This window comes from Papilio xuthus, unplaced genomic scaffold, assembly GCF_000836235.2.
Source record: "Papilio xuthus unplaced genomic scaffold, Pxut_1.1 DF827679.1, whole genome shotgun sequence".
In the NCBI taxonomy this organism is placed as follows: Eukaryota; Metazoa; Arthropoda; class Insecta; order Lepidoptera; family Papilionidae; genus Papilio; species Papilio xuthus.
In genome coordinates this window covers 4,173,062-4,196,563 of record NW_013530970.1, presented here as the reverse complement: position 1 = coordinate 4,196,563, position 23,502 = coordinate 4,173,062, and the positions used below count along the sequence as shown (strand labels likewise).

At 31.4% G+C, this 23,502-nt stretch overlaps 4 protein-coding genes across 5 annotated transcripts; all 4 read right to left on the bottom strand.

Moving 5' to 3' along the window:
• Positions 1–247: 247 nt before the first annotated feature.
• Positions 248–9,984, bottom strand: LOC106117821 (uncharacterized). Its single transcript, XM_013312277.1, has 2 exons — positions 9,894–9,984; positions 248–4,307 (listed from the first exon to the last, which is right to left on the bottom strand). The coding sequence occupies exon 2, from the start codon at positions 4,298–4,300 to the stop codon at positions 863–865; it is 3,438 nt and encodes a 1,145-aa protein (XP_013167731.1). The 5' UTR covers positions 4,301–4,307; positions 9,894–9,984; the 3' UTR covers positions 248–862.
• On the bottom strand, positions 5,687–9,880 carry LOC106117823 (uncharacterized). The gene is made up of 2 exons (XM_013312278.1): positions 9,312–9,880; positions 5,687–9,194 (listed from the first exon to the last, which is right to left on the bottom strand). Exon 2 carries the CDS (start codon positions 9,183–9,185, stop codon positions 5,754–5,756), a length of 3,432 nt encoding a protein of 1,143 aa, XP_013167732.1. The 5' UTR covers positions 9,186–9,194; positions 9,312–9,880; the 3' UTR covers positions 5,687–5,753.
• Positions 9,985–11,540: 1,556 nt separating the features above from the next.
• Positions 11,541–14,810, bottom strand: Hp1b-l (heterochromatin protein 1beta-like protein). 2 transcript variants are annotated; one of them, XM_013312034.1, is made up of 6 exons: positions 14,738–14,810; positions 14,072–14,161; positions 13,694–13,817; positions 13,248–13,394; positions 12,624–12,808; positions 11,541–11,697 (listed from the first exon to the last, which is right to left on the bottom strand). In XM_013312034.1, the coding sequence occupies exons 2-5, from the start codon at positions 14,159–14,161 to the stop codon at positions 12,630–12,632; spliced, it is 540 nt and encodes a 179-aa protein (XP_013167488.1). In that variant the 5' UTR covers positions 14,738–14,810; the 3' UTR covers positions 11,541–11,697; positions 12,624–12,629. The 2 variants fall into 2 exon arrangements, with proteins under 2 accessions (XP_013167488.1, XP_013167487.1); XM_013312033.1 differs by having other exon boundaries at positions 14,696–14,803.
• An 813-nt stretch (positions 14,811–15,623) lies between these two features.
• On the bottom strand, positions 15,624–20,055 carry CPH30 (cuticular protein hypothetical 30). The gene is given in 3 exon segments (NM_001312636.1): positions 15,624–16,170; positions 16,259–16,502; positions 19,930–20,055. Coding segments are annotated over 3 exon segments (639 nt in total). The 5' UTR covers positions 19,942–20,055; the 3' UTR covers positions 15,624–15,787.
• Between the last annotated feature and the right edge of the window lie 3,447 nt (positions 20,056–23,502).

The following is a 23,502-nucleotide window of genomic DNA, read 5'->3' as shown; positions in this document are numbered from 1 at the left end:
TTTGCCATCATTTTATGCAAAAATAATAAAAAAGACAACAACAACAAACATATAATTTTAGAGTTATTCCTTCGTAAATAAAATATATGAACATATCGGACACTCTAAAATGTTATTTTTGTACAAAAATTCAGGATACAGACTTAGTCCCACCATCTGGGATACGTTGTAATTGTGAGTAGGTCCAGTAGGTAGTAGTTTAACAACATTAAATTCTGGTTATCAGTAAAAGAGCAATTTATAAATTATTTCTTTATTAAAAAGAACAAAAGACTATATATATTTTTACACAAGACGATATATTTTTATAAAAGTATAAAACACTCGTTAATAAATTAAACGATTTTGTTATACCTTCCATTCTATTTGAGAAAACGGTGACTACACTATTTTTTGTATCGAACTAGCTGCTCTAGTGACTTGTGTAGCATTTTAATTAGGCAATTATTGTACTTAAACTTATAAAACGTTCACATAAACTTTACACAATCCTATACAAACTTTCTTCAGCTATTCCTTATTGTTATTTTGCACGATTGAGGAAAAAATTTAACAAGCTTATATTATCACATGAATTATGAAAAATTTACTTTAAAATTCAATTTAAAAAAAAAGTTGAAAGTTTCTAGCTGCCAAAAAAGCTGTTTCTATTTCCATACAACTTTACATCACCCCTTTCAACCCTTTTTTCGCATTAAAAAGTAGCCTTTCTTTCACAGGCTCCAAACTGTGTACCAAAGTCCATTTAGATTTCGTTCAGTAGATTGAAGTGCAAGCAAGACAGTGTTAGAGCACTTATAAAATTAGTAAGGATAAACTAGTCTTTGACCATAAACCCACCTGAAACCGTAGTTATTTCTCACTAATCCCACGATTTAAGTGAAAGTGGTTCATCAATTTGTCCTTTTCGGAACGTATTGTAATAATGCATCTTTACTTCCACGGATGGATGTTTACTTATGTTTTCATGCATATCCTTAATTATAGCATGTTCGCTTAATAGTTTTATACCCTGCAAAGCAGCTAAATACCCTACTAAGAAGTCCTCCTTCTCAATAAAACTCTTAAAAATCTCATAGATTACATCGTCTGAAAATAGGCGGAAAACATTAGCAAAAGCTTTCATAAAAAGTGTGTAAATGCGTGGAGAATATGATTTCGTATCTTTCATCAAATACTCTTTGCAAATTTTTCCAACCTCAGGAGCTATTTTTGTGCATGTATCATCCCAAATTTGTGGTTGATATTTGTAGAAGAGTGTTACTAAGTTCGTAGTTAACTGCCACGTTCTTATTAAAATATAGTTTTCGGACAATGGCAACGACTGCTCCAATATTTCTTGAATAACCGTGAACATTTTAACCGGCGGTATAAATTCCTTTCGAATTATACAATGCAAGTCGTCATTTAAATTAATCAATAGCAGTTCAATATTCTCTTTGATGTAATACTTGGATTCTATCTGTTCGTTGCATAATTTTATAGATTTCATCAAAATTGGTGCTAGTACTTCATTATATTTCTTCATTTGTTCCTCTTCACTTCTAGAGCATAAAATAAATGAGGATATAAGCTCAGTCTTATCGCCAGGCTTTATCCTTTCTTTGAAGAATTCATTTTTAACGTAATCATCGATAATTTCGGTCATAAACTCATACGGCATAGATGACACAATTATTTTACTATACATTACTAGAGGTCGAAGATCCCATCGTTCTCCTTCATATTCTTGTTTATTATTTTTAATTAAAGTTTTCAAGTAATTGTAAGATTTAACTAAAAACTTAGCTTTCACGCTTAGAGGTATTTTATTAACCTCATACAATAATCGGTATATCGATTTGTTTTCAAGAAACGTCAGATCATCAATTAACATCTCCAATAGTTCCCAAGTTTGTGTAATATTTAATTCAATCTTTTCATTGCATAAGAGTTTAAAAACGAGTTTAAAGATTTCTGTACGAATCGTGGGATTTTTAGATTCCTTCCACAGAGCATAGCATGATTCTTTTATTTTGTCACATGGTAACTTATTAAATAACAGTCGAAGTCCATGTTTTTGTAAAGAAACTGGAGTATTCAGTATTTGAGATACGGATTCTTGGCACTGTACGGAGCTCACATTATAATAAATTGCACGAACAGAAGACATTGCAAACATAAGATAGTCTCCTTTTGCGTACAAAAAGAGAGTCTCGAAATGAGGATGGGGCCGAGCGTTATGCATATTCTTGGCAAGACATCTCTGAAGATCTAATTCAATTTCATCAATTTTATCAAAATCAACTTTTGGATTAATTGGAGCATGTTTATTTAAAATCATTGTAAGTTCTTCTTTCGGCAACAAGATACAAAGGCCTTGAGTTATTGCATTTTTACCATCGTTTTGATTTAAACGATTTAAATATGCGTTTTTGAAATCCTTGTTAATAGATTCTGGCCAATAAATTCTGACTTTTCGAAGTAAACGTTTAAGAGAAACGTTATTATTAGAGAATATCGATTCTACCTCGTTCTTATACAGGTCTAATAAGTTTGGATCGTGTTTCAATGAATTAATACAAACTTCCTCGGTAGGAGATAAAATAATTGATTCGTTGAACATATGTTTTCTCCAGGATTTTTGCACATTGTATAATGGCGACATGTCCCCATTCCAAACCTTTTCTTGCTTTATTTTTACTAGCTCTTTAATTTTATCAAGTACAAAAGGGTAATCGAGGATATTCTTATTCCAATCCTTTAGTAATATTAATGTATTATTTAGTGAATCAATGCAACGTATAAAATCATCAATTTCATTTAATTCAATACTTTGTACTTCTTTCCAGTTTGTTTCTGATAAGCTTTTGAAAATAATTTCCTTCTCTTTTGTGTTTAATTTGGTTTGAAAACTTTTTAAAGAGTTGAATGTAAATAATTTTGATGTTTTTTCCGGTACGTTTTTGCCGCTTAGAATTTGGTACACCATCAAAGATTCAATGATTGTTTTATCAATATTTTCATCGTTGTAAATATCTAAACTCTCCATTATATTCTGCAACATATTCCATGAATCTTCATCAAAATTGTGCGTCTTGAAATTAGATATAAAATTAACTAGAAAAGTGACTCTTACTTTTCTAGGAGAATTAATATGTTTATCTTGAAAATATTTCAGTAAACACTTTCCGTGTTCTAAATCACCTTTAGCGGAAAGCATTATTGTCTCCAGCATTTCGATTTTACTTTCTTCGTCAGTTTCAGGTCCCATCATACTTTTGATGGATGAAAATGCAAGTTCGAATGGAAAGAATTTATACCAATAATAAAAAGGAGTTCGATATAGCAATTCCCTAATTAGTTTTATAGTTGCCTCTATTTCTTTAGTTTCACTTATGAAAAACTTATTAATAAATTCAATTCGTCTTGATTCCGGCAGTGCACTCAAGAACGGCTCCCAATGTTTTACTTTACTGAAATATTGATTTAAATCGTGGTCTTTGTCTTCATTAAAATTTTTCTTTAGAAATGTGCTTAAATCTTCATTTAAGTACTTTACGAAAGTAGGTCCATCGATATTATAACAATAATGATAGAACTTATCGATTATTCTTTGAGGACATTTCGTCATCAAAAGTTTCGTAGCTCGCTTACCAAAAATGGGCAGTGAAAATATTGATTGCGATTCTAAAATATCTAAGTATTTATCAAGGTTGACATTCAATAAAAATAACGTGCTCTGAGAAACGTTTGGACGTAATTTTCCATCTGCGTATTTTTCTAGAAATATTATCGATTTCTCACAGAGACGTCTCAATATAGGGATTTTAATTTCATTTTTGTATTTACTAAAATTATTTTCTATGAATTCTATCGAACATTTTGGCAGCCATTTTACTGCATCTGAAGATTTTGTTTCATATTTAAAAAATTGTTCTGCCCGTAATTCATCTCTTAATTTAAGTTGTATTAAGTGTTGGAGTTTTAAAACAGCTTTCGTTTGCATTTTCGGATAAAGATTAACATTTAGATATTCAGGATTTATTATATGAGTATATTTTTCATCATTTATTAACCAATCGCAATTCTTCAGTGCTCGATTAACATATAAAAGATCGCTACATGTTAAAGTTTTCAGAATAAATTCCACATTTTTATTCGTATTAGCAACGTCGATATTTAACAAGTTGCTTATATCAGATTCGTTTATGTTAGCTTCGTCAATGTTTAGAGAATGTTGATTGAATTCTTTCACCAATTTATTAAAGTTTTTATGTCTCTCGCCAAGAGTATTTCCGTGGAGCTCTACCGGTGCCATATTGACTCTGCAAGAAAAAAAAGGTACATGTTAAATTTCTATCATAAAATATTCATAACATTTATTTGTAGTTAGTTCCTAATATCTTACTAATATTATAAATACGAATGTTTAAATGGTTGGTTATTTTATTAGTTACTCCGGATCCGATGAACGCATCTATCTGAAATTTGGCATAGATGTAGAACAGTCTGGAAGAACACATATGGTAATACTTAATTTATGTTATTAATTGCTGTAACTGACGTACTGAGGGCGTAAAGGCTTTTGCAGAATATCAGTGTTTTTGCCCCTAGGGGTAATAAACATACAGCTGAGCAAAGGCCCTATCTGTTCTGCATTGCTACGCTTCATTGTAATTTCTTTTTTCTCTTTTTGGTTGTGTTATAAGTGTTGTAATGATTTTGAACGGATTAAATGTCTTATTATTATTATATGCTACTATTTGACTCATTTAAATGCGTGCGGACGGAGTTGTGGGCGACAGCTAGTTTAGTAATGCAATGTTTTTACGATAACCGTGGTCTTACACAGCTAATACAATACTTCGTTACAAGAAGACACTTAGTTTTTAGTGAGAATTAGAGACATCACAATATATTTTTGTGTAGTAAAAAAAGTTGACATGTGACAATAGCATTAAGGTAATGATTGACGCAAAATTAAAATAATAGGGGAGGCGAAGCGGGGATTTTTGGATTTATAATCGAGCGCATTAATACTAACAGATATAATTTACTCATTTCTAACCAGCTAACCCAAAAGCGTGTCTTTTTACGGAGCATTTCATTTGTGGTAGGAATACTATTACTATTTGTTGCAAAACTCCGCTTATCAACTGTCTCGCTTCAGTAAACCTAAAGATCCCCGCTTCGTCTCCCCTACGAAAATGTTCCAGTAAAAAGATTTAATATTATTTCAGAAAAAAAATAACATAATTTAGATTTAGATATTTATTCATTTAAAAAAAAGTTACATGAATATTGTAAAGCTTAAAACATTTTGCTTATTAAGATTCTACAAAAAAAATGGGAAAATAATTTCCCCTAATATTTAAAAAGTTCATTTTAAAATTTATACATATATATCTGCATTTAATATCAAAAATAATAATATTAGGTGCTTATGTATGTATTCGCTTTACTTATAATAAATAACCAATTTTTAAAATATGTCTGTCTGTTCGCAGGGTTATCTCCGAAACGGTTGAACCGATTTTATCTTACAAAATCGTAAGCAACAGCTGAACTGCCACAATTCTATTATAACCTCTAGTACCTACTACATATTTGCATTTTTTTTATATCTAATAAATCTTACTAATATTATTTTATAAATGCGAATGTTTGTATGGATGGATGTTTGAAGGTACCTCGAGAACGGCTGTATGGATCATTGCTACCAATTATGTTTTTTTAAATACCGCGCGGGCGGAGACGCGAGCGACAGCTAGTTAATTACACATTCTTACACTTTCCCGACTATAGTAATGCAACTTCACTTCCTGCGATGGATGTGAACTTATAATGTCCATTATATCACGTGTTGATTCGTAATTATAAAAATGCAATCTCGGTATCAACTCCAAAACTAACAAATAACTTTCCTTTAGGTCAGGACATAAAATTGATTTTAGCAAAAGTCGGCAAGCAGAAAGGCAGTCGGATATACGAAAATATGTACAAATCAAATTAATAGCGTTAACCATACATATGTAAATAGACGGACAATATTTTTTTATATCTTCGCTCAAACATTTCTGTATTTCATCACCTAATTGAGGCAAAGCCATCGATATTACGGTATTATAATAATCACTTAAATTTTCACGATCCATTTCATTCCACGCATTTGACTTTAAGTTAATAATTTCAATAAGTTTATATGAAAATTTCCATGTCCTTAATAATACGTAATTCTCTTCGTCTGGTAAATATTGTTCTATATATTTAAGTATTTTGTTAAAAACAACATTTGGTATTATCATTTGTTTTGCTAGCACAACATGTTGGATATTATAGCATAAAGAAGACAGCGTACGTCCAAATACCTCTCTATAAATATAGTTGTTATACTTCTTAATATCCCAATAAGTAACACACGTTTCCATCATTGGCAAGAAAATCTTGTCGTATCTTTGTATACATTCTTTCATAGTATTGGTAGATAAAATACAAGTAGGAATAAAATCTGTGTCAAATCCCATTGATAATATATCACATTTAAGATTTTCTAATATTATATCTGCTAAAGTTTCCGTATCGACAATCTCTGCGAAGAATTTTGCAGAATAAAGAACTTTTTGAAGATAGGATCTCTGATTGGAACTTGAGGGTAGATGTTTAAAAAATAGAACACTTCGCTTCCAATATTCCGCTTTTACACTAAGCGGTACTTTATTTGCCTTTGTTAATGTATTGTAAATATCAGTATTTTCTGTATCGGTTAAAGATTCAATGAAAAAACCCAATAATGCCCATACAGCTTCAATAGAAGGACCGTCTGTCTGCTTACATAATAATTGGAAGGTAGTTTTAAAGAGATCTGCTCTGATTGACTTATTTTTGGTATTTTCCCAAGCGCTACGGAATAATTTTATGATCTCTTCATATTTCAGTTTATTTATGGCTATTCGAATGACGTGTTTTTTTAATGAAACAGGCGCATCTATGAGTTGTTGTATACATGTCCTTATCTTTGTTTCTTTCATGTTATATAATATTAGGTTTAGTGAAGATACAGCAAACTGCAAATAATCACCTTTGGCATACCATAATATAAACTCAATAGGAGGCTGTGGCCTAGCAATGTGGACGTATTTAGCAATGTTCTTTCTTATATTCAATAATAATTCATCTTCATGCCAATCGATCTTGTTTTCATTTGGAATATATTTCACGACTATTTCTTTTAAATTATTAACAGGCAATAGATACATTAAATTTTTAATTAAAGCCTTATCGCCTCTATTATTAAGGTTGTCAAGACAAAAGGTAATCGCTTCATTTGATAATGATGTAGGCCAATAAATACGAATCTTGTTAAGAAGTTTTTGTAAATTTGTAAAATCGCTACGAGCAAGCAAGTCCATGACATAATTTGAATCTAGCAATTTTGAATCATGTTTCAAAGCGTTAATGCATACTTCCTGTGTTAATGATAAATCCAAGGACATGGAGAATAAACATTTCTTCCAGGATTTATTTGCATTGTAAAGACGTGATAGATTAATATCTTTAAATTGAGTTTTCTTAAGATCTTTCAATTTAGTAATTGACTTTACTACTTCTGGATAGTTGGCAAGATCTTTTTTCCAATCAGATAATAGTAATAAAACATTATTAAGCAATATAACCGCTTTCTGAAATTCTATTTCATTTGTTATACTTTGTTGGTTTACTTGCTTCATTGCATAGCTATATAAATAATTAAAAGTCAAATCACATTCCATTTTGTTCAACTTCTTTTGATATACTTTCATAGTTTCAAAGTTAAATTTTTTCTCTAAAATCTCTGGTACACTCTCGTTATTAATAATTTTACGAATAATCTCCACTTTGATAATGCTTTGTTCCTGTGTTTTTAATTCCGTATCTGCAATACTTAAGAAAAGTACATTTAAATTATCCCAAGCTTCATCATTAAGTCTAAAAGTATCAATTTCTCTTACAATAGTCATTATAATTTTTTTTTTATACAATGTAGTTTCATTGTTGTGGTTTACGCGATAATATTGTAGTAATTCTTCAATGTGTTGCATGTTATTTTTAGCGGAGTAGAGTAAAATTTCCATCATCATCATCCGTTCACATGGTGACGATTCTGTTTTAATTAATTTCACAATTTCCTTAAAAGCCGTTTTAAATTCTACATATTTATACCAACGATAACTATCTCTAGGGATTGCATGTAACATGAAATTATGTTCCTCCTCATTTATTTTATCAAAAACATTTCTTATTACAAATTGTGTACTCTCTTCTATTGGCATAGCCCCAAGAAATTCATCCAAAACATTCTCAGTAAACCAATACTGCAAATCACTATTTTTACAATCTTGTAATAATATGTTACTGATATCATCTGAATTCATAAATTTAACGAGGGTCTGTAGATGAATTTTTTTTGCATATTTTTCAAATCCATTTAAAACCCTTCGAGGTGCATTTTTCATTAGCATTTTAGTATATTTAGGACTAAACATAGGATATTCAAAATCTTCCAATGACTCCAGTATATCTAAATATTTTTCTAAATGATTATTCATTAGAAAAATAGTTTCTTTCATTATTCTTTGATTGTTACAATTCTTACGATTTGTGCTATTCAAATAAAGAATAAGAAATTTTATTGATTTTTCACAGAGACGTTTCATTATATCAACACTGATATCTGCTTTATAAGTTTTTACAGCATTTTCTATGAATATTGATGAACAGTTTGGTAGCCATTTAAGAGATTCTTTTAAATTAATATTCTTATAATGGTTAAAAAATTCTTCAACACGAGTTTCATTTCTCAAATTTAATCGTATATACAAAAGAAGCTTCTTTTTAGCCGTTGCAGTCATTTCAGGAAATAATTGGGTATCCAAATATTGTGGATTAATTATATGTGCATATTCCTCATTGTTAATTAACCAATTAATCTTTTTAATTACTTTAGACACATATAACATATCTTCACACTTCAAAACATCTAATACATAGTTTAAATCTTTCCTGCTACATGCTATATCAATTTTAAGCATGTTATTTACATCAGAATCATTGAAGTCAATAGGTGACAAAATTATTGGTGAATTCTTAATAGCAGTTATCAGTAACTCATTGTAATATTTATGTTTCTCGCCAAGATTATTCCCCTGAAGTTCTACTGGTGCCATTCTGATATACTGTAAACAAATAGAACCAGAATTTTAAAGCTTTCCTCTTCTATAGAGGATCTCTTGTATAATATGAGATAAAATATGGCTAGGTACTTTTGCCGTTTAGCAAGAATTAGTACTTACCAGAATATTATTCAATAAGATGTCTTAAAAATCTATGACATAAATCTCGGTAGTTCTTGATAATATGGTGTGTCTCGTTGGTAATGACCAAATGTAATTCTCATGACAATTACGGCTTGTACTAGTCATTATCAACCTGCCCTTATCTCTATCAGCCGTCATATCAGAATTCACTCCTTTCTTACACATATCCTCTTTCACACAATCCAATAATATCTATTAGTTGAAATTTTTTTGCGATTTTTAACATTAATTGACAGCTCATTTTGCGCCGATGTGTTTTCGTAATCCTTTACCTTATTCAAAAATAATTTTGTACAATGACGTCGCCGGTATATCTAATAATCCTTTTACAACGATTCTCTGCTGCACACTATTAAAATGATGATGAAAATGGTGGAAAAGACTTTGCATATTGAAAGAATGAAAAATTTAATAAAATGGCGAGTGTTAACATTAATTTTAAGAAAATCCAGCGTGATTCGTTTTCGTAAAGTATTACTAAATGGTGTAATAGTAGTATCAACAAAGAACTAGGAAATAAAAAAAATAAAAAAGCAATGAACAGGAAAGTATACTCACGTTTAGTATCAGGCGCTTTTCAATCTGAAATTAGTTACTGGTGTATGTATAGGAATTTAGAAATAGGATCGGCATATCGTATTATTGAAGGGGTGGCTATCATAATTATAGCTTCATAGTGAGTGACCTGTATAAAAACTTCTATTAAGGTAAATAAATCGATTCGGAGTTCGGACTTCGAACAGATAAGAATCAAATTAAATTGTTATTGAAATATTCATATGCTCTCGAAATATCGTTTGAGAGATACTCCAAAACAATTTTAGATTTCAGTGTAAATATGGCCCCACACTTCTTTTTTTTAACTTTCGCTAATGTTATTCGTTTGAGAGTTAATACTTTTTCTGTAAATGTATTTTAATATTGCAATCGAAATTACAAATCGATCTTAGAACTTATGGTATTCGGAAATAAGTTAACTAAGAAAGTCATCGTGACAGTGACAGCTGCATAGTTCAGTGTTGCTATTTTCATAACTTCGAAACTCCATGAAAATATGACGCATAATGTTACATGTAGTTTCTCTATAATAACCTCCTTAGCAAAAATGTGACTTTAAGATCATGTTTTTTGACACATATTTGTTCTGAATTATGTTCTCATCAGATATAGTTGTTTGAAGTTCTTAAATCTATGATATAAAATAAAATTTAAAAAAAAAAACCGAATAATTAACTAAAAATGTTAATAAAAGGAGTCCCTTTAGGCAAGGTCCCGAAGATAAATTTGTTTGAAGTTTATATTTATAATTGATGACATGATTTACATTAACATGCTTGTATGAAAAAAAAGCTTCTCTTGTTTTAGAAATAAAATTTAATCAGATAGTGTCAGTGAGTAGTCCAATCCTACTTACAATTAACAATCTGCTAAAAGTATTCAGTGATGTCTGATGGAAAATTAGAAAAAAAAATCGTAGTAATATAAACCAAACATTGATTTTACTTATGTCGATATTACTGGATTTGTGTAATAAAATACTTACATTCTAATGGAAATAAAGTGATAAAACAAATGACATATTGAATCAAATATTAAAAAAAAACAATAATTTTATTTTGTCTCAGGTATTATGATATTGTCAGTGAGCGAGACAACAGTATCGTTCAAATACAGGTGTTATCACAAATGAGATTCAGTGATGCATTATTTTACGTTTTGCCAACGTCCCTCACCATACTGTGTAGCAAAGTTCTTTAAAGCAACTTTCATAATCTACACAATTCAGTAGCAATATCGATGGAGAAGATAAAATATTTTAAACATCATGTTTCTTATTTCAATAACTAGGATTTGTGTAGGGTGAAATAGATTCTGCACGCGAATTAGGATAACATAAATTCAAGTTCATCACATGAGATGGTTAAGGGGAACAAGTTAAATCCCCGAGATATACCACCTGTTGACATTATTCTAAATTTTTACTGTTGATAGAGAAAGTCTATTAATATTTAGCATGGTGGAAATTAAGGTTAAATCTATCAAATCTATGACATTGCTACTGACTACCATGAATCTAGTTTAAAATTAAAACCATAAAAGAATTTGGTTTATATAAAATATGAATTTTTCATTTTATTTATATGTCATTTATTTCACCAGTTATTTAAATATTTAATTTTATTATTTGAAGTGACCACTGTACTCTCAATATAATTGTTTACAAGTCTTATTGCTGTATATTTAAGAATATACACTAATTATATAGTTTTATAACTAAAATCCTTATATACTAAGCACAACTGACAGTAACATCCCAATTTACATCTGTTGAAGACTGGATATTGTTGGCCATTATGCATACCTGTTGAAAATATATAATAATTTTATTTTAATAACACTTATTAGGTCTTTACATGTGATATTCACATATTGTCTGGTATACCTAGGTACAAAAAAGACAGAAACTAGGACTACCTGATGACCACAACTAGTCTGACAAGACTAAAACAATCAAGAAAAAGAATGGTAGTTGTTTAGTTAGTATATAATTTTTTTATGTTAATATATTCAATTAATCAAAATATATACAGTTGAACCTGGATTAGCAAGAAACCTCTATAAGCAAGAGATTGAGTTATTGAGTCATTGTATGCTCCCGATGGACAACCACCATATAAGAGCCAAGCTTAGATACATGTATAAGAGAGTAAAATAACATGGTTTCTTGAATTCTTGTTTATGCAGATTTTACTGTAATTTTTCCTTTTTATAGGTAGTGTATCCCTTAACTAAAAAAGAGGGTGGTAATCAAATAACCTCTAGATTGGAATGATTTTTTCTCTGGAGTATATAGTGGATTAGTTTTAAAAAATTGATAACTTAATTTAATTAAGCAAAAGCAAAGATAAATAAAATTTAGCCAATAATACAAGCTACAAGGAGAAATCAGGAATAATTTCAGATAGTTTTCAACTTTATCTGGCCTAACAAAATTATTTCTTTATTTTCTAGCATGCTGAATGCTGACACAGTAATTTGTTTAAAGGTCACTAACAGAGGCCCTTGAGTAGTTTCATTACGAGAAATCGTTTCAAGTGTCTAGTTATGTAATCATGAAACACTGATCTCTTTACATGGATAGGTTGTTGCTTGGAAATGACGCCTATTGATATTATTGGCAGTATATTCTATCTCAAATAAGAACAAAATACCAAGGCTAATAACCTGTCTCTGTATAGAGATCAGTGCCTTCAAACCTGAGAGCATCAGAATGTGTAAATAACCAACCTAAAATTAATCCTCAGTAGTCGCCTCATCAGGTGTAGGCGTGTGCCAGGTGAGTCGTTCTTCATAGAACTGTATAACAACTTGTGGGCAACGGATATTAGCTTGTTTAGCGGGTACTAGATCTGCTTCATCTGTGCCTTGCCATTTCATCAGGAACATCAGCTCACCACTGCTGTCTGTCGCACCTGGTACCATTACAAGTAATTTATAGGTTATTGGTAACTGCATGTGATAAAATAGCAAACTAATACTACTTTACCTTTAACCATAGGTTTCTGAGAGCAAAATCTCTGTATAAAATGACTTGCATGTCATTCTCATTTACAAATCAGAGATAACAATATGTTTTAAACTGATATTTTGGTTTCAGAAACTGACGGTAAGTCATTAATATCATTTGCAATATTTTCTTATTAAGTTTCGCTGCATGGATAAATTATTCTTTAGTCATGTGCTAACTTACTAATATTTAAACTTTGATGGTATATTAATTCGCATTGCAACACATACAAAGATCACTTAATATATAATATAAAACAAAAAATTCTAATCTTTTATTATTATAACAGTATATTCTAATGTGCAAGCTGCAGATATTTCAAAACGGAATTTATGAATACCTACCAATAATTTTTTCCGGATCTAAACCGCGATCAAATCCAGAAGCTTTTTTGTCATCAGGTTTTGTTTTTTTAGCTCCCTTTAAATCTGGAGTCGCTGCGGAAGACTTTCGTTTCTTTGGATCTTTCTCTATCTTATTTATTTTACCCTCTGGAAATAAAATAAGAGTTAGAATGAGAATTAAATAATTTTGGTTCAACAGACAGACAATCTATATGTATGTCATTGTTGTATATCTAATTGTGGATTTCCGAGACAAAAAACACTGTTTGAAGCACATTGTTATCTCTTTTGTGTCAAAGATTATTACGGCAAAGATATGTTTTACGCAGATTTTCGTCTCAGAAACCAACCAATAGCTGAACTCGCTTTTTAGCCCATTACTGTACGATTATTATTATGTACCCATAATTATTATGCTATCAGTGTTAATTAATAAACATACGGACCAGCTTCCTTCTTTTTCCTTGCTTCTTCAAAGGCTTGTATAAGATCGGGACAGTCAAGATTTTCTTCAGGTTCCCATGTGTTGTCCTCATCATTGTATCCTTTCCATTTTAAAAAATATTCTACCTGAAAGATTATTTCATTTACAGTTTTTCTTAAAAATTATAATTTTTTCATACAAAAGTGAACTCGGGCAGTGAATTAGTGCAGTTTTTAAAGATAATTTTAACAAAAGAAGATTGTTGATCTTAACATCATATTGGCGGTGATTTAAATAAAAATTGTTTGCTTTCTTTCTACATAGAAATTATGAGAAAAATATGCATGTGTATAAATATTTTCACTGCTGTTCATGTTATATATAAAAATATATATTATACTTTTCCGTTCCTAATTCTTCGGTCTAAAACCTTCTCCACCGAATATTCATCTTCCACTTCTACTTCTCCCTCTTTCTTCTTTTCTGCCATCTGGAAATATTTATAGTAAGTTTAATACAGTTTACTTAAAGCACTGGATAAAAACTTGTTTATTGTATTTTCTTAACAAAAGTAAATAATAACAAGTAAAAATGTTACGATTAATCTCGTCAAAAGTTTGTATTAACACATTGTGGTAATGTTAATGTCCGTTTTATTCAAAATTAATTAGTATTCGCAGTTTTGCTTGGTTTTGATTAAATTTCAAGATAGTATGAAAGTAATCACAAACCTGTTGTATTTATCACATACTGTATTATCATACAACAATGTTATTATTAAATTATTTAGTAACGAGTATATTTAAATACATGCCTCAATATTCTAGCCTGCTACACACTAAACTTTTACAGAATTTAATGCATAAAAAGGTTTTACCCGCCATTTTGATTGTAACAATACAATGCCTAAAAGTAAGGAAAGATGACTAAATTTTCAACAGGCTTCGACCTAAATAGCTATCGTCACAGTAGTTTCAATTGTATTGATAAAGTACAGTAATTGTATATAAATAAAATTAATTACCTTCAATAAACCACACAAAACAAGAACAAAAAATCAACAAACCGGCGCGATGCGTTGCGGTTGCGTTGTCGCGAGTTGCCAAAAGCCTGTCAAAGAGTACTAATGTCATTTGACTTTAATTTCAAAGACTAAATAAATGAATGACAGAAGGAAGTTATAGCAAAGAGTATATAAAATATGGTTATAGTCCCACACATATTTTATATACTCTTTGGTCCCACAAGGATCACAAGGCCAGGGAAAATATATGAACTAACAATGTTATCCTGACAACGTCATATTTTGACCAATAAAGGAGCGGTAGCTGCACAGTTTAATCTTGCTTTTTCCAAAATTACGAAATCGAATCATCAACGAATCACTTTTCTAATTTGGATGTATCAATTTTATTTATAAGATATTTCTACGAAATTCTAGGTCACAAGTTACAGATCAATTGCTTGGAGTTGCAATACAAAAGTCAACCCTGTTTTTCGGTTATGTAGAGGCTTTTCAGACAAAATTACAGATGCTTTCACTTGTCGTCCACCTGTGATAGGATTTACAATGACGAGTTGCTGTCTGAAGACGACGGTCAGCTCTGTGATGACCTGAGACACAGAGAGCTGGTGTTTACTGTTGATACCCACAGAGTTTAAAACTCTTGGAAAATGCAACTATCTCATTTATTTCTTCCAGTATATGTATAAGTATTAAACTGCGTCATTTTTATTTTATTTAAAATTAAGGCATTCTAGAAGTTTTGTTCTATTTCCCCATATTATCTTTCTTTATTGTAACTTTCTTTTACAAAATAAATACATATTATCATGTTCCAACTTGAATTATTCATTTAATTAATTTATTTTATTCTGTCGTTCAGAAGTTTACAAAAGCATGTTGTCATTATTTCAACAGTTGTTTAAGCGTTTGAAATAAAAATATTGTATAACTTATTAGATTTTTATTTTTTTAATCTTAAGAATAGCGGTTGCTATACACAGGTCACGTTGAACTTATATACAGTAAAAACATTTTTTTTTAGTTTTTTATATAGTTTTGTATAAAAATACATCAGGCAGTTTAGAAGCCGGGATCAGAGGTAGTGGGGGTTCAGTGCCAGCCGTGTCCGTGGTTCCAGGGTCCCTCCTCGGGCGCCGCGGCGGCCGCGTGCGCGGCGGCAGCGTACTGCGAAAGGTGAGCGGCGCGCGCGTGCTGCACCTCAGGGGTGTCTACGACGTATTGTCCATCGTGAGTGAGCTGGATGTTGGCTGGGGGGCCGGTCCACTTGCCGTAACCAGCGGCGTAGCCAGCTCCGTGAGCGAGGGGCGCGGCGTAAGACAGAGGTGCAACAGCGCCGGCGTGGGCGCCATGGGCGGCGTTGGCGTGGGCAGCGGCATGGGCGGCGATGTGTGCGGCCTTCAGATGAGCTACCTCGGGGGTGTCAACCACGCGACCGTCATGGGCCAGGGGAGCGGGGCCATATTTGAAGAGACCTGTAGAAAAAAAAATATGTTTAGCATCACAATAACTACAATCGTTATTAAGGGATAATAGATATTATGTAAAAGGTGCAGTACATACCAGCACCGGGGGCACCGTAGTGAGCGCCGGCGGCGTATGCGGGAGCGCCGAGGTAGCCAGCAGCGGGGGCCCACGCGCCGTGGGAAGTGGAGGCTTGTGCGTGCGCGGCGTAGTGGGCGGCTTTAGCGTGGGCTACCTCGGGCGTGTCCAGCACATATTTGCCGTCGGGGCTCAGCTGAATTGGTGCCGGTGCACCGGCGTAGAACGATGCTTGTGCGACGCACAGAGCTGCGGCTAGGATAATCTGTGGAAATTTAAAATATTTTTATATTTTATCTACATCATTCTTATTCATATATTGTCTAACATTAAAATTTGACAAGGTGGCATAGTATGTTCAAAAAAAAATGATCTATACGTACTTCTAAATAATACTGAGATATTCTTAGTATTATAAAATTTAATAAAAATAGATAATTTCCTAGCGATCTGCCAAAACCAATCAAACGAATAGTAAATTCTTTTGGTGGTAATGAAAATTGTTATTGTATGTAAAAGTCGTTGACATACTTCTTAATTTAATAGACAGTACTTATTTTAGTGTTACCTTACATTTTAAATAATTCGATTCTACACGTATAATAGCTGTTTAAATCAATAATGTACCATAATGCTATGGACTGAACGAAGTTATAATTTTAAAAGTTTTAAAGTGATTCTTTAGTCTACAATGTAATAAAAATGAAAAAAGTTTGTAAGTTTATTTACTATGAAATGTGCAACATTAAATTATTTAACACGACGCAGTTAAATTACGTAAAGGTAAGCCCTTAACAAGAAATTGTGGTTTGTTACGTTTACGAATATTAACATTTTGCAACATGCTGTAGAGAACTGCTTGATATTAAATATGATTTCGGTTTAAAACCACGAAAACGATACAATCAATGTCATTAAATAATAAAGTCGGTTAAAATCTCACACTTCGCAGTGCGCGATCTAATACTAAATTATGCAATTCGTTTTAATTTGTTTATGTCCGACGTTTATACGAATCTCATTTGTGTTATGTTATTCCAATAAGAGTGTGATACCGCTAATAAGTTTTTTTAATAAACAGTTATGAGATGTTAAATATAGTTGTTGTTTGAATCAGAATCGTACTTGCTTGATTGATATGTTCATCAAACATTTGAAATATGATATCAAATAATTTGACAAACATGTAAAAATATAACATAAAGATTTGACAGTTTTCTTGACAATTAGGAAATAATCTTTCTAATCTTACGAATACTATAAATGCGATATAAGTTTGCTCCCTAACTCAACGGATCTCTCTGAAATTTTTCGTAAATGTAGAACATATTCTGAAAGAACACATAAGCTACAATTATTTTTAATATCGTAGGCAGAAGCTAATTAAGAAGCGGGCAAAAGGTAATTTACAGCCATATGCAATAACATGTACTAAACAGGTGGCACGAATAGAAGCAATCAGTTAAAATAAGGGTAACGTATGTCAGGTGAGCGTTGCAGCAAATAACCTGTCATTTTGTATTACAATTGATAGTTGTGTCGATCAATAGACAAAGCATTGCAACAACAATTTAATGTAGATTTGAAAAGGAACATTAGCTACAGTTACGAAATATGTTCATAACTAACATACACCTCGCCTTAACAATTTATAGACTCAATTTAAGACTATTATTTATAAATTTTCTATTTAAATTATAAATAGTAGTACAGTTTTGTATATACGCAATCAAGTTATTAGTTTTTGGGACTTTATAACCAAATTTGAGATGTTAAAACATGTGTTTTTTTGCTAATTAAACCTAGATGAATGTATTCACGTTTAATTGCTTGTCCATGAAATGTCTTTAACATTGAAGTTGTTTAATCTACTATGGCACTCGGATATTAAAGACTACTTAATGATTACTTAAGCAATCCTTAAATGTAGTCTCATGCTAACTGTAAATGAAATGCACCTTAATGATCATTGTATTTTCTAAAAGTTATGTTGGAGGCACAACAATTCCAGGGCGTGGTTGACATCGACTCGCCTATGGAGTGAGTTGCAAAACGTTTAGCAATAGTGAAATTATAATTCTGCGAACTGGTGCAAAACCACTTGACTGTTGCACGGCTCTTGCCCAAGAGGAAGGTGTTAGGAAGTTGTAATACGCGAAGGTCAAATGAAAAATTGTACGGACAGTGGATATAGAAATTTTATGACAGCTTGCATAATCTATGTGTTACAAATATTGTTTTTTATACTATTATAATACACGAACGTAATGTTTAAAAATGTTTGTGTTCGTAAGTCATATTTATAATATTGCTCTTTATCAAAATTAAATTAAATTTGCATTTTTGCAAAATTACATCAAAAATGAATTTTCCCAAGATTGTCCTCCAAATGTTTAAAACATATATTTTATAACTGGCACAAAACAGATTTTGTTTTTTTTTCGATATTTGCCTCAACTATGATAATTTCGCAGGCACCAGCTAGAGTATAATCAATAAATTATTAACTGATGAGTCAATTTAGCGTATAAATGTTTTTCCGCCCACTGAAAAGGATTCTAATTCAAGATGCGTGTCACGTCCGCCCATTCACTGTTACACGATTACATTATCATTGATATAGGAATTTAAACAATTCCTCGTTCTTCTATTGTCTCATAAAACAACATTGAGAAAAGTAAAAAAAAACAACAACAAACATTTAATTACTTATAAAACAAATCTTGTATTTAAAGAAATGTATGTTTAATACTTACTTTTTATTTCAGATTTTTATCGCGGTGTAAATCAACATAGACAAAAGTAAGTGCCTTTAAGTAACTATCTATTTAAAAAATATAAAGCGAACGTTATAAAAACTGATGGAACTTACACGATAAAGTTTCCAAGTTCTTTTACATTTAAGCATTGGCACTTTAAAGGAATTGAAGTTCATTTTGACATTGGTTAAATGCATTTGTAACTAAGAGATTAATTAGCATATCTGTAAATACTTTTGACAATCTGTGGGCGATAGAAACTGCATACACCATTGTTCTTATTAACAAGATAGACCTTGGAATAAAATTAAGCTGGATCTGTCACGATGTTAAAGGGCTTTTTTGGATATTGTAAAAAATTCGATAGTTTAGTTTAGTGAAGACTTAGGTTTATATTCAATAAATTCCTATTAATCCTTTAGACGGTGCCATTTTGACAGATTTTATTGATTGTTAAATATACGTTTAAAGTTGCTGTGATAATATTATGCAAATAAACTTCGGGGTCTCTATAATTTTCGTAATGGCTTAGTTAATTTACCGGCTGTGAAATTTATGCTATTTTCACTTGCAAGTGTTACTACGTTTTTGAAAAAGTTGAATTTAAATTTAATTATTGTTAATACTAACGGTCGCCCACAACTTTATCAGATACACAGACAGAGAGGCAAGAATTATAAAAAATGATTTTTCATTATTAGCAACTATGTACTAAATATGATTTAATTTTTGATATTACATACAGACACTCCGATTTTATTTATATATATAGAATATTCTTATATGCTATGTTATAAAATCGATGTATGACGGTTGAATAAATATTTTTTTTTATTTTAAGTAAGAAAAAAAGGCAAAGGTATTGATTACATTGGATGTAAATAAGAAAGTCTTAAGGTACAGTATTATAAAATGATGTTTTGTTTTACTTACCATAGACTGCATGATTACTATTTTTAATTTTATAAGTAACGGAGATCTCAAACGAACTAACACAGGCGCTGCTGGTAATCCAGTACTCGCCTCGAGAATTTCGCCTAAGCGACGTGTATTTGCAACCACTTCCCAAGTCGGAATGTCGATTGCTCACATTGTGCTCCCTTATATATGAAACACCCCGCTTTGGACTGGTCGTAATTGGTAAGAATTAACTACGCGGCAAGTGCAATGTTACTATTTTAATTTTTGAGATGCGCACGCGTTTCTCGACCGTATCTCATACAAGAAAAAGACATTAAGGGTCAATTTCAGACGACGCTTCTAACAATTAGTATGCATAATATTAGATTATATTAAATGTAACATTTCAATTTTATATCTTATTTAGTGTATGACATATTTACGGTGGTAATTATAAATTTCAAAAATTTTCGTAGTTTTCAATTCAGCAATCAAATACATTAATAGCAAACAATGAAAATAGTTGTGTCCGTTGATGGCGAGTCCGACCTTTAATAAGATTATTAGATTATATTGTTTAGTTGGAATATCATAACGAAATTGCGTTATAGTATTAATTTTGGAGCATATGCCTTTAAGGCTTTGTTTTTGCAAGGGACTTTAAAATCTTTACCTATACACTATTAGGAGTATATCTTATTTCTTACTTATATTATAAATACGAATGTTTAGATGGATGGATTGATGTTTGTTTGAATCTTCGTAACGGCCCAACGGATCTCGCTGAAATTTTGCATAGATGTAGAACATAGTCTGAAAGAACAGATAGGTTACTTCTTAAGTTATTTTTAATACTGCGCGGATGTAGTCATGGGCGACAGCTAGTGCGATATACATATATGTTGTATTCGTGGGTTGTTTCAGATATGACGGCTGATAGATGTATGGAGGAGTAGTACATACAGATAGATATTAAATATGAGAATTAATTATTATTACGTACCTTAAAAATACATAGATAGGAGTAAAGTATGATATTTATTTATTCTCAAAGTTATCCCTCGTGGCTTTGCGGTCATAGCCCAGATATTAAGATTTCAATTTACTCAATTTGTTTTCGATGTCTATCGAATTAGTTTTCATTAAAACTTTTTGGAGCATCTATGCAAATAAAAACTGCATGGTGTTGTTGTTGCAAAGTCGCAGATAACTAAGTGTAATATTTAAATATAAACAACACATATACTAAAATCATAAGACTTAATTATAACTGTTTTTTATACATATAATAAAAAAAAAACATAGCAATTCATTAAAATCGAAGTTACTCGAATGAGTAATTGCACATTAAAATTATGTAGACGAATTCCGATAACGAGTTAAAATGAAATACGGACTTGGAGGTAATCTAGATCGAAACGTATATTTACGCATGTCGAGACGACGTAGCGTTGAAGTCTTTTGTATGAACCAGTTCCGGCTCTACGGAGTTTGTGTTCTATCATTACAATTATTAGTTGCTCGCTACTAATATTGATTTTAAATTTAAAATGTATTTTGCAAATATAAATAAATAGTGGTCACCCGCGACTACATCCACACTGAATTTATAATAATAAAAATAATTAGTAACACATATGTGTTCTTCCATACTATGTTCTATATGTACGCCATATTACGTCGTGATTCGTTCAGCCGTTCAGCTTTGTATCAAACATCAATCCATCCAACCATACATTTTTTTTATATCACAAGGTGGCAAACGAGCGAGCGGCCACCTGAAATCGCTGAAATAGCGAAGTGACCGTTGCCCATAGACATACGCAATCGCATATGCGTTGCCTACCTTTAATCGACGGAGGAGAGGATGCACAGAAAGGTAATATTTACCCTCATCCGCATCCTCTCATCCGGAAAGTCCACTTCCACTTCACATCCTTTCCTTATAAGAAAAAGGATGGGAAGTGAAAGAGGACTAATTTTGGCCTCCGGGACGCACACTCATCAGACGAAACGCGGAATCGCTTCCACTTCACGCCTATCTTCTGTATACATACAATATTAGTAGTTAGTTGTCACTTTGAAAATATAATTCATAGTACCATTTATTTTAGCGTAGAATAATTATATTACAAACGGTAGCTAAATGAAATTAGGTTATATTTATTTATTTAAATTAAAGATTTTTTTAACACAAAATTTAACTATAATCATGCTTTGTACTAATTATTACTTATTGTAACTGTATTGCTTCTTAAACGTTTTCATGTATCATCGATGTTTTAATTATTATGTATTTTTAAGCAATTTTTTGCCATTTTTATTAAGAACGACTAAGTTATATACCTAGACCGTATTTATTTGTCTAGACATAGATAGTACGCGTTAAAGTCTAGCATTAAAACTATAACTGAATTATTAACTGCGTTATAAAACATTTTGGTAGCGAATCGTGAGGTTTATCCTAGTTAAAGATAAACTATTTAGATAAGCTTAACACTGTTTTTTTATCTTAATCTTAGCAACATGACAATAGTTAATTTGGTCATTATGTAATTTAACATATACGTCATAGAGTCGTGTTTTTATTAACAAACACTTTTAACATTTGCTACATATACATGTATAAGAGACTAGTAGTTGTAGGGACGAAGTCGCGGACAACTACTAGTCTATAACTTAATAAATATAAAGTATGTCAGCCGAGGATAGTGTAGCTTGCCAACGGTGAAAGAATTTTTTAATTCGGTATAGTAGTTTCGGAGTAGATTGCAATGCAAAGAAACAATCAAATGTTTCCACTTTTTAATATTAGTATAGATGAAACAGGCTGACTGATATACGCGTAGCCAAACCTACTAGGCTTAAAGAGTCGAAATTGATGTACAGAAATTATTTTGAAAGATAAGCCGTTTTTGGGATTAGGCAAACAAAAAGGAGTACATGTTAAAATTAAAAAAAAAAATTTGATTCCAAGTGACCAAGCTCATTTGCCATATTTTAGTAAAACAACATAGACATTAGGTTTGCAGCGCGTAACTAAACTGCTTAGCTTTCGCAATGACATTGAAATTGCATCAAGTAATTACATTCTTTGATCTACCATGAGCTTGTATCCGTGCAAAATACTCGTGAGAAATTTTACATATAAGCAAAACGAAAAAACATTACGAAAAGACATCTTGAAATTCAGTTGACTCAATAAATAACCTTTTCCTTATCAATTTAATTATTTATACTAATATTACGAATAGGAAATGTTTAATTGTTTGTTTGTATTGAATAGACTCCGAAATTACTGAAGTGATTTGTAAAGTACTTTTAGTGTTGAAAAGCTACACTATCCCGGGTGACAAAGGCTATATCTAACTTTTCTTATTAATATTATAAACGAGGGCAACGCATCTGCGGTTCCTCTGGTATTGCAGATGTCTAACGGCGTCGATGAACACCTCGTTGTTCCCGGTGCTTATTTGCCCCCATCAGTTATAAAAAAATGCGATAGTTTAAATGGAAAGAGTCACGGGCAACTGCTAGCCACTAATAACGCTATAAAAACTTGTAAAAAATGTATCAATGAAACGGATCTCTGACCACGAACGTATG

Coding starts and splice junctions, on each gene's coding strand:
- LOC106117821 (XM_013312277.1), bottom strand. CDS start 4,300: ATGGCACCGGTAGAGCTCCACGGAAATACTCTTGGCGAGAGACATAAA.
- Hp1b-l (XM_013312034.1), bottom strand. CDS start 14,161: ATGGCAGAAAAGAAGAAAGAGGGAGAAGTAGAAGTGGAAGATGAATAT. Junction 13,818..14,071: donor GAAGAATTAGGAACGGAAAA/GTATAATATATA, acceptor ATAATCTTTCAG/GTAGAATATTTTTTAAAATG. Junction 13,395..13,693: donor AAGGAAAAAGAAGGAAGCTG/GTCCGTATGTTT, acceptor TTTTATTTCCAG/AGGGTAAAATAAATAAGATA.
- LOC106117823 (XM_013312278.1), bottom strand. CDS start 9,185: ATGGCACCAGTAGAACTTCAGGGGAATAATCTTGGCGAGAAACATAAA.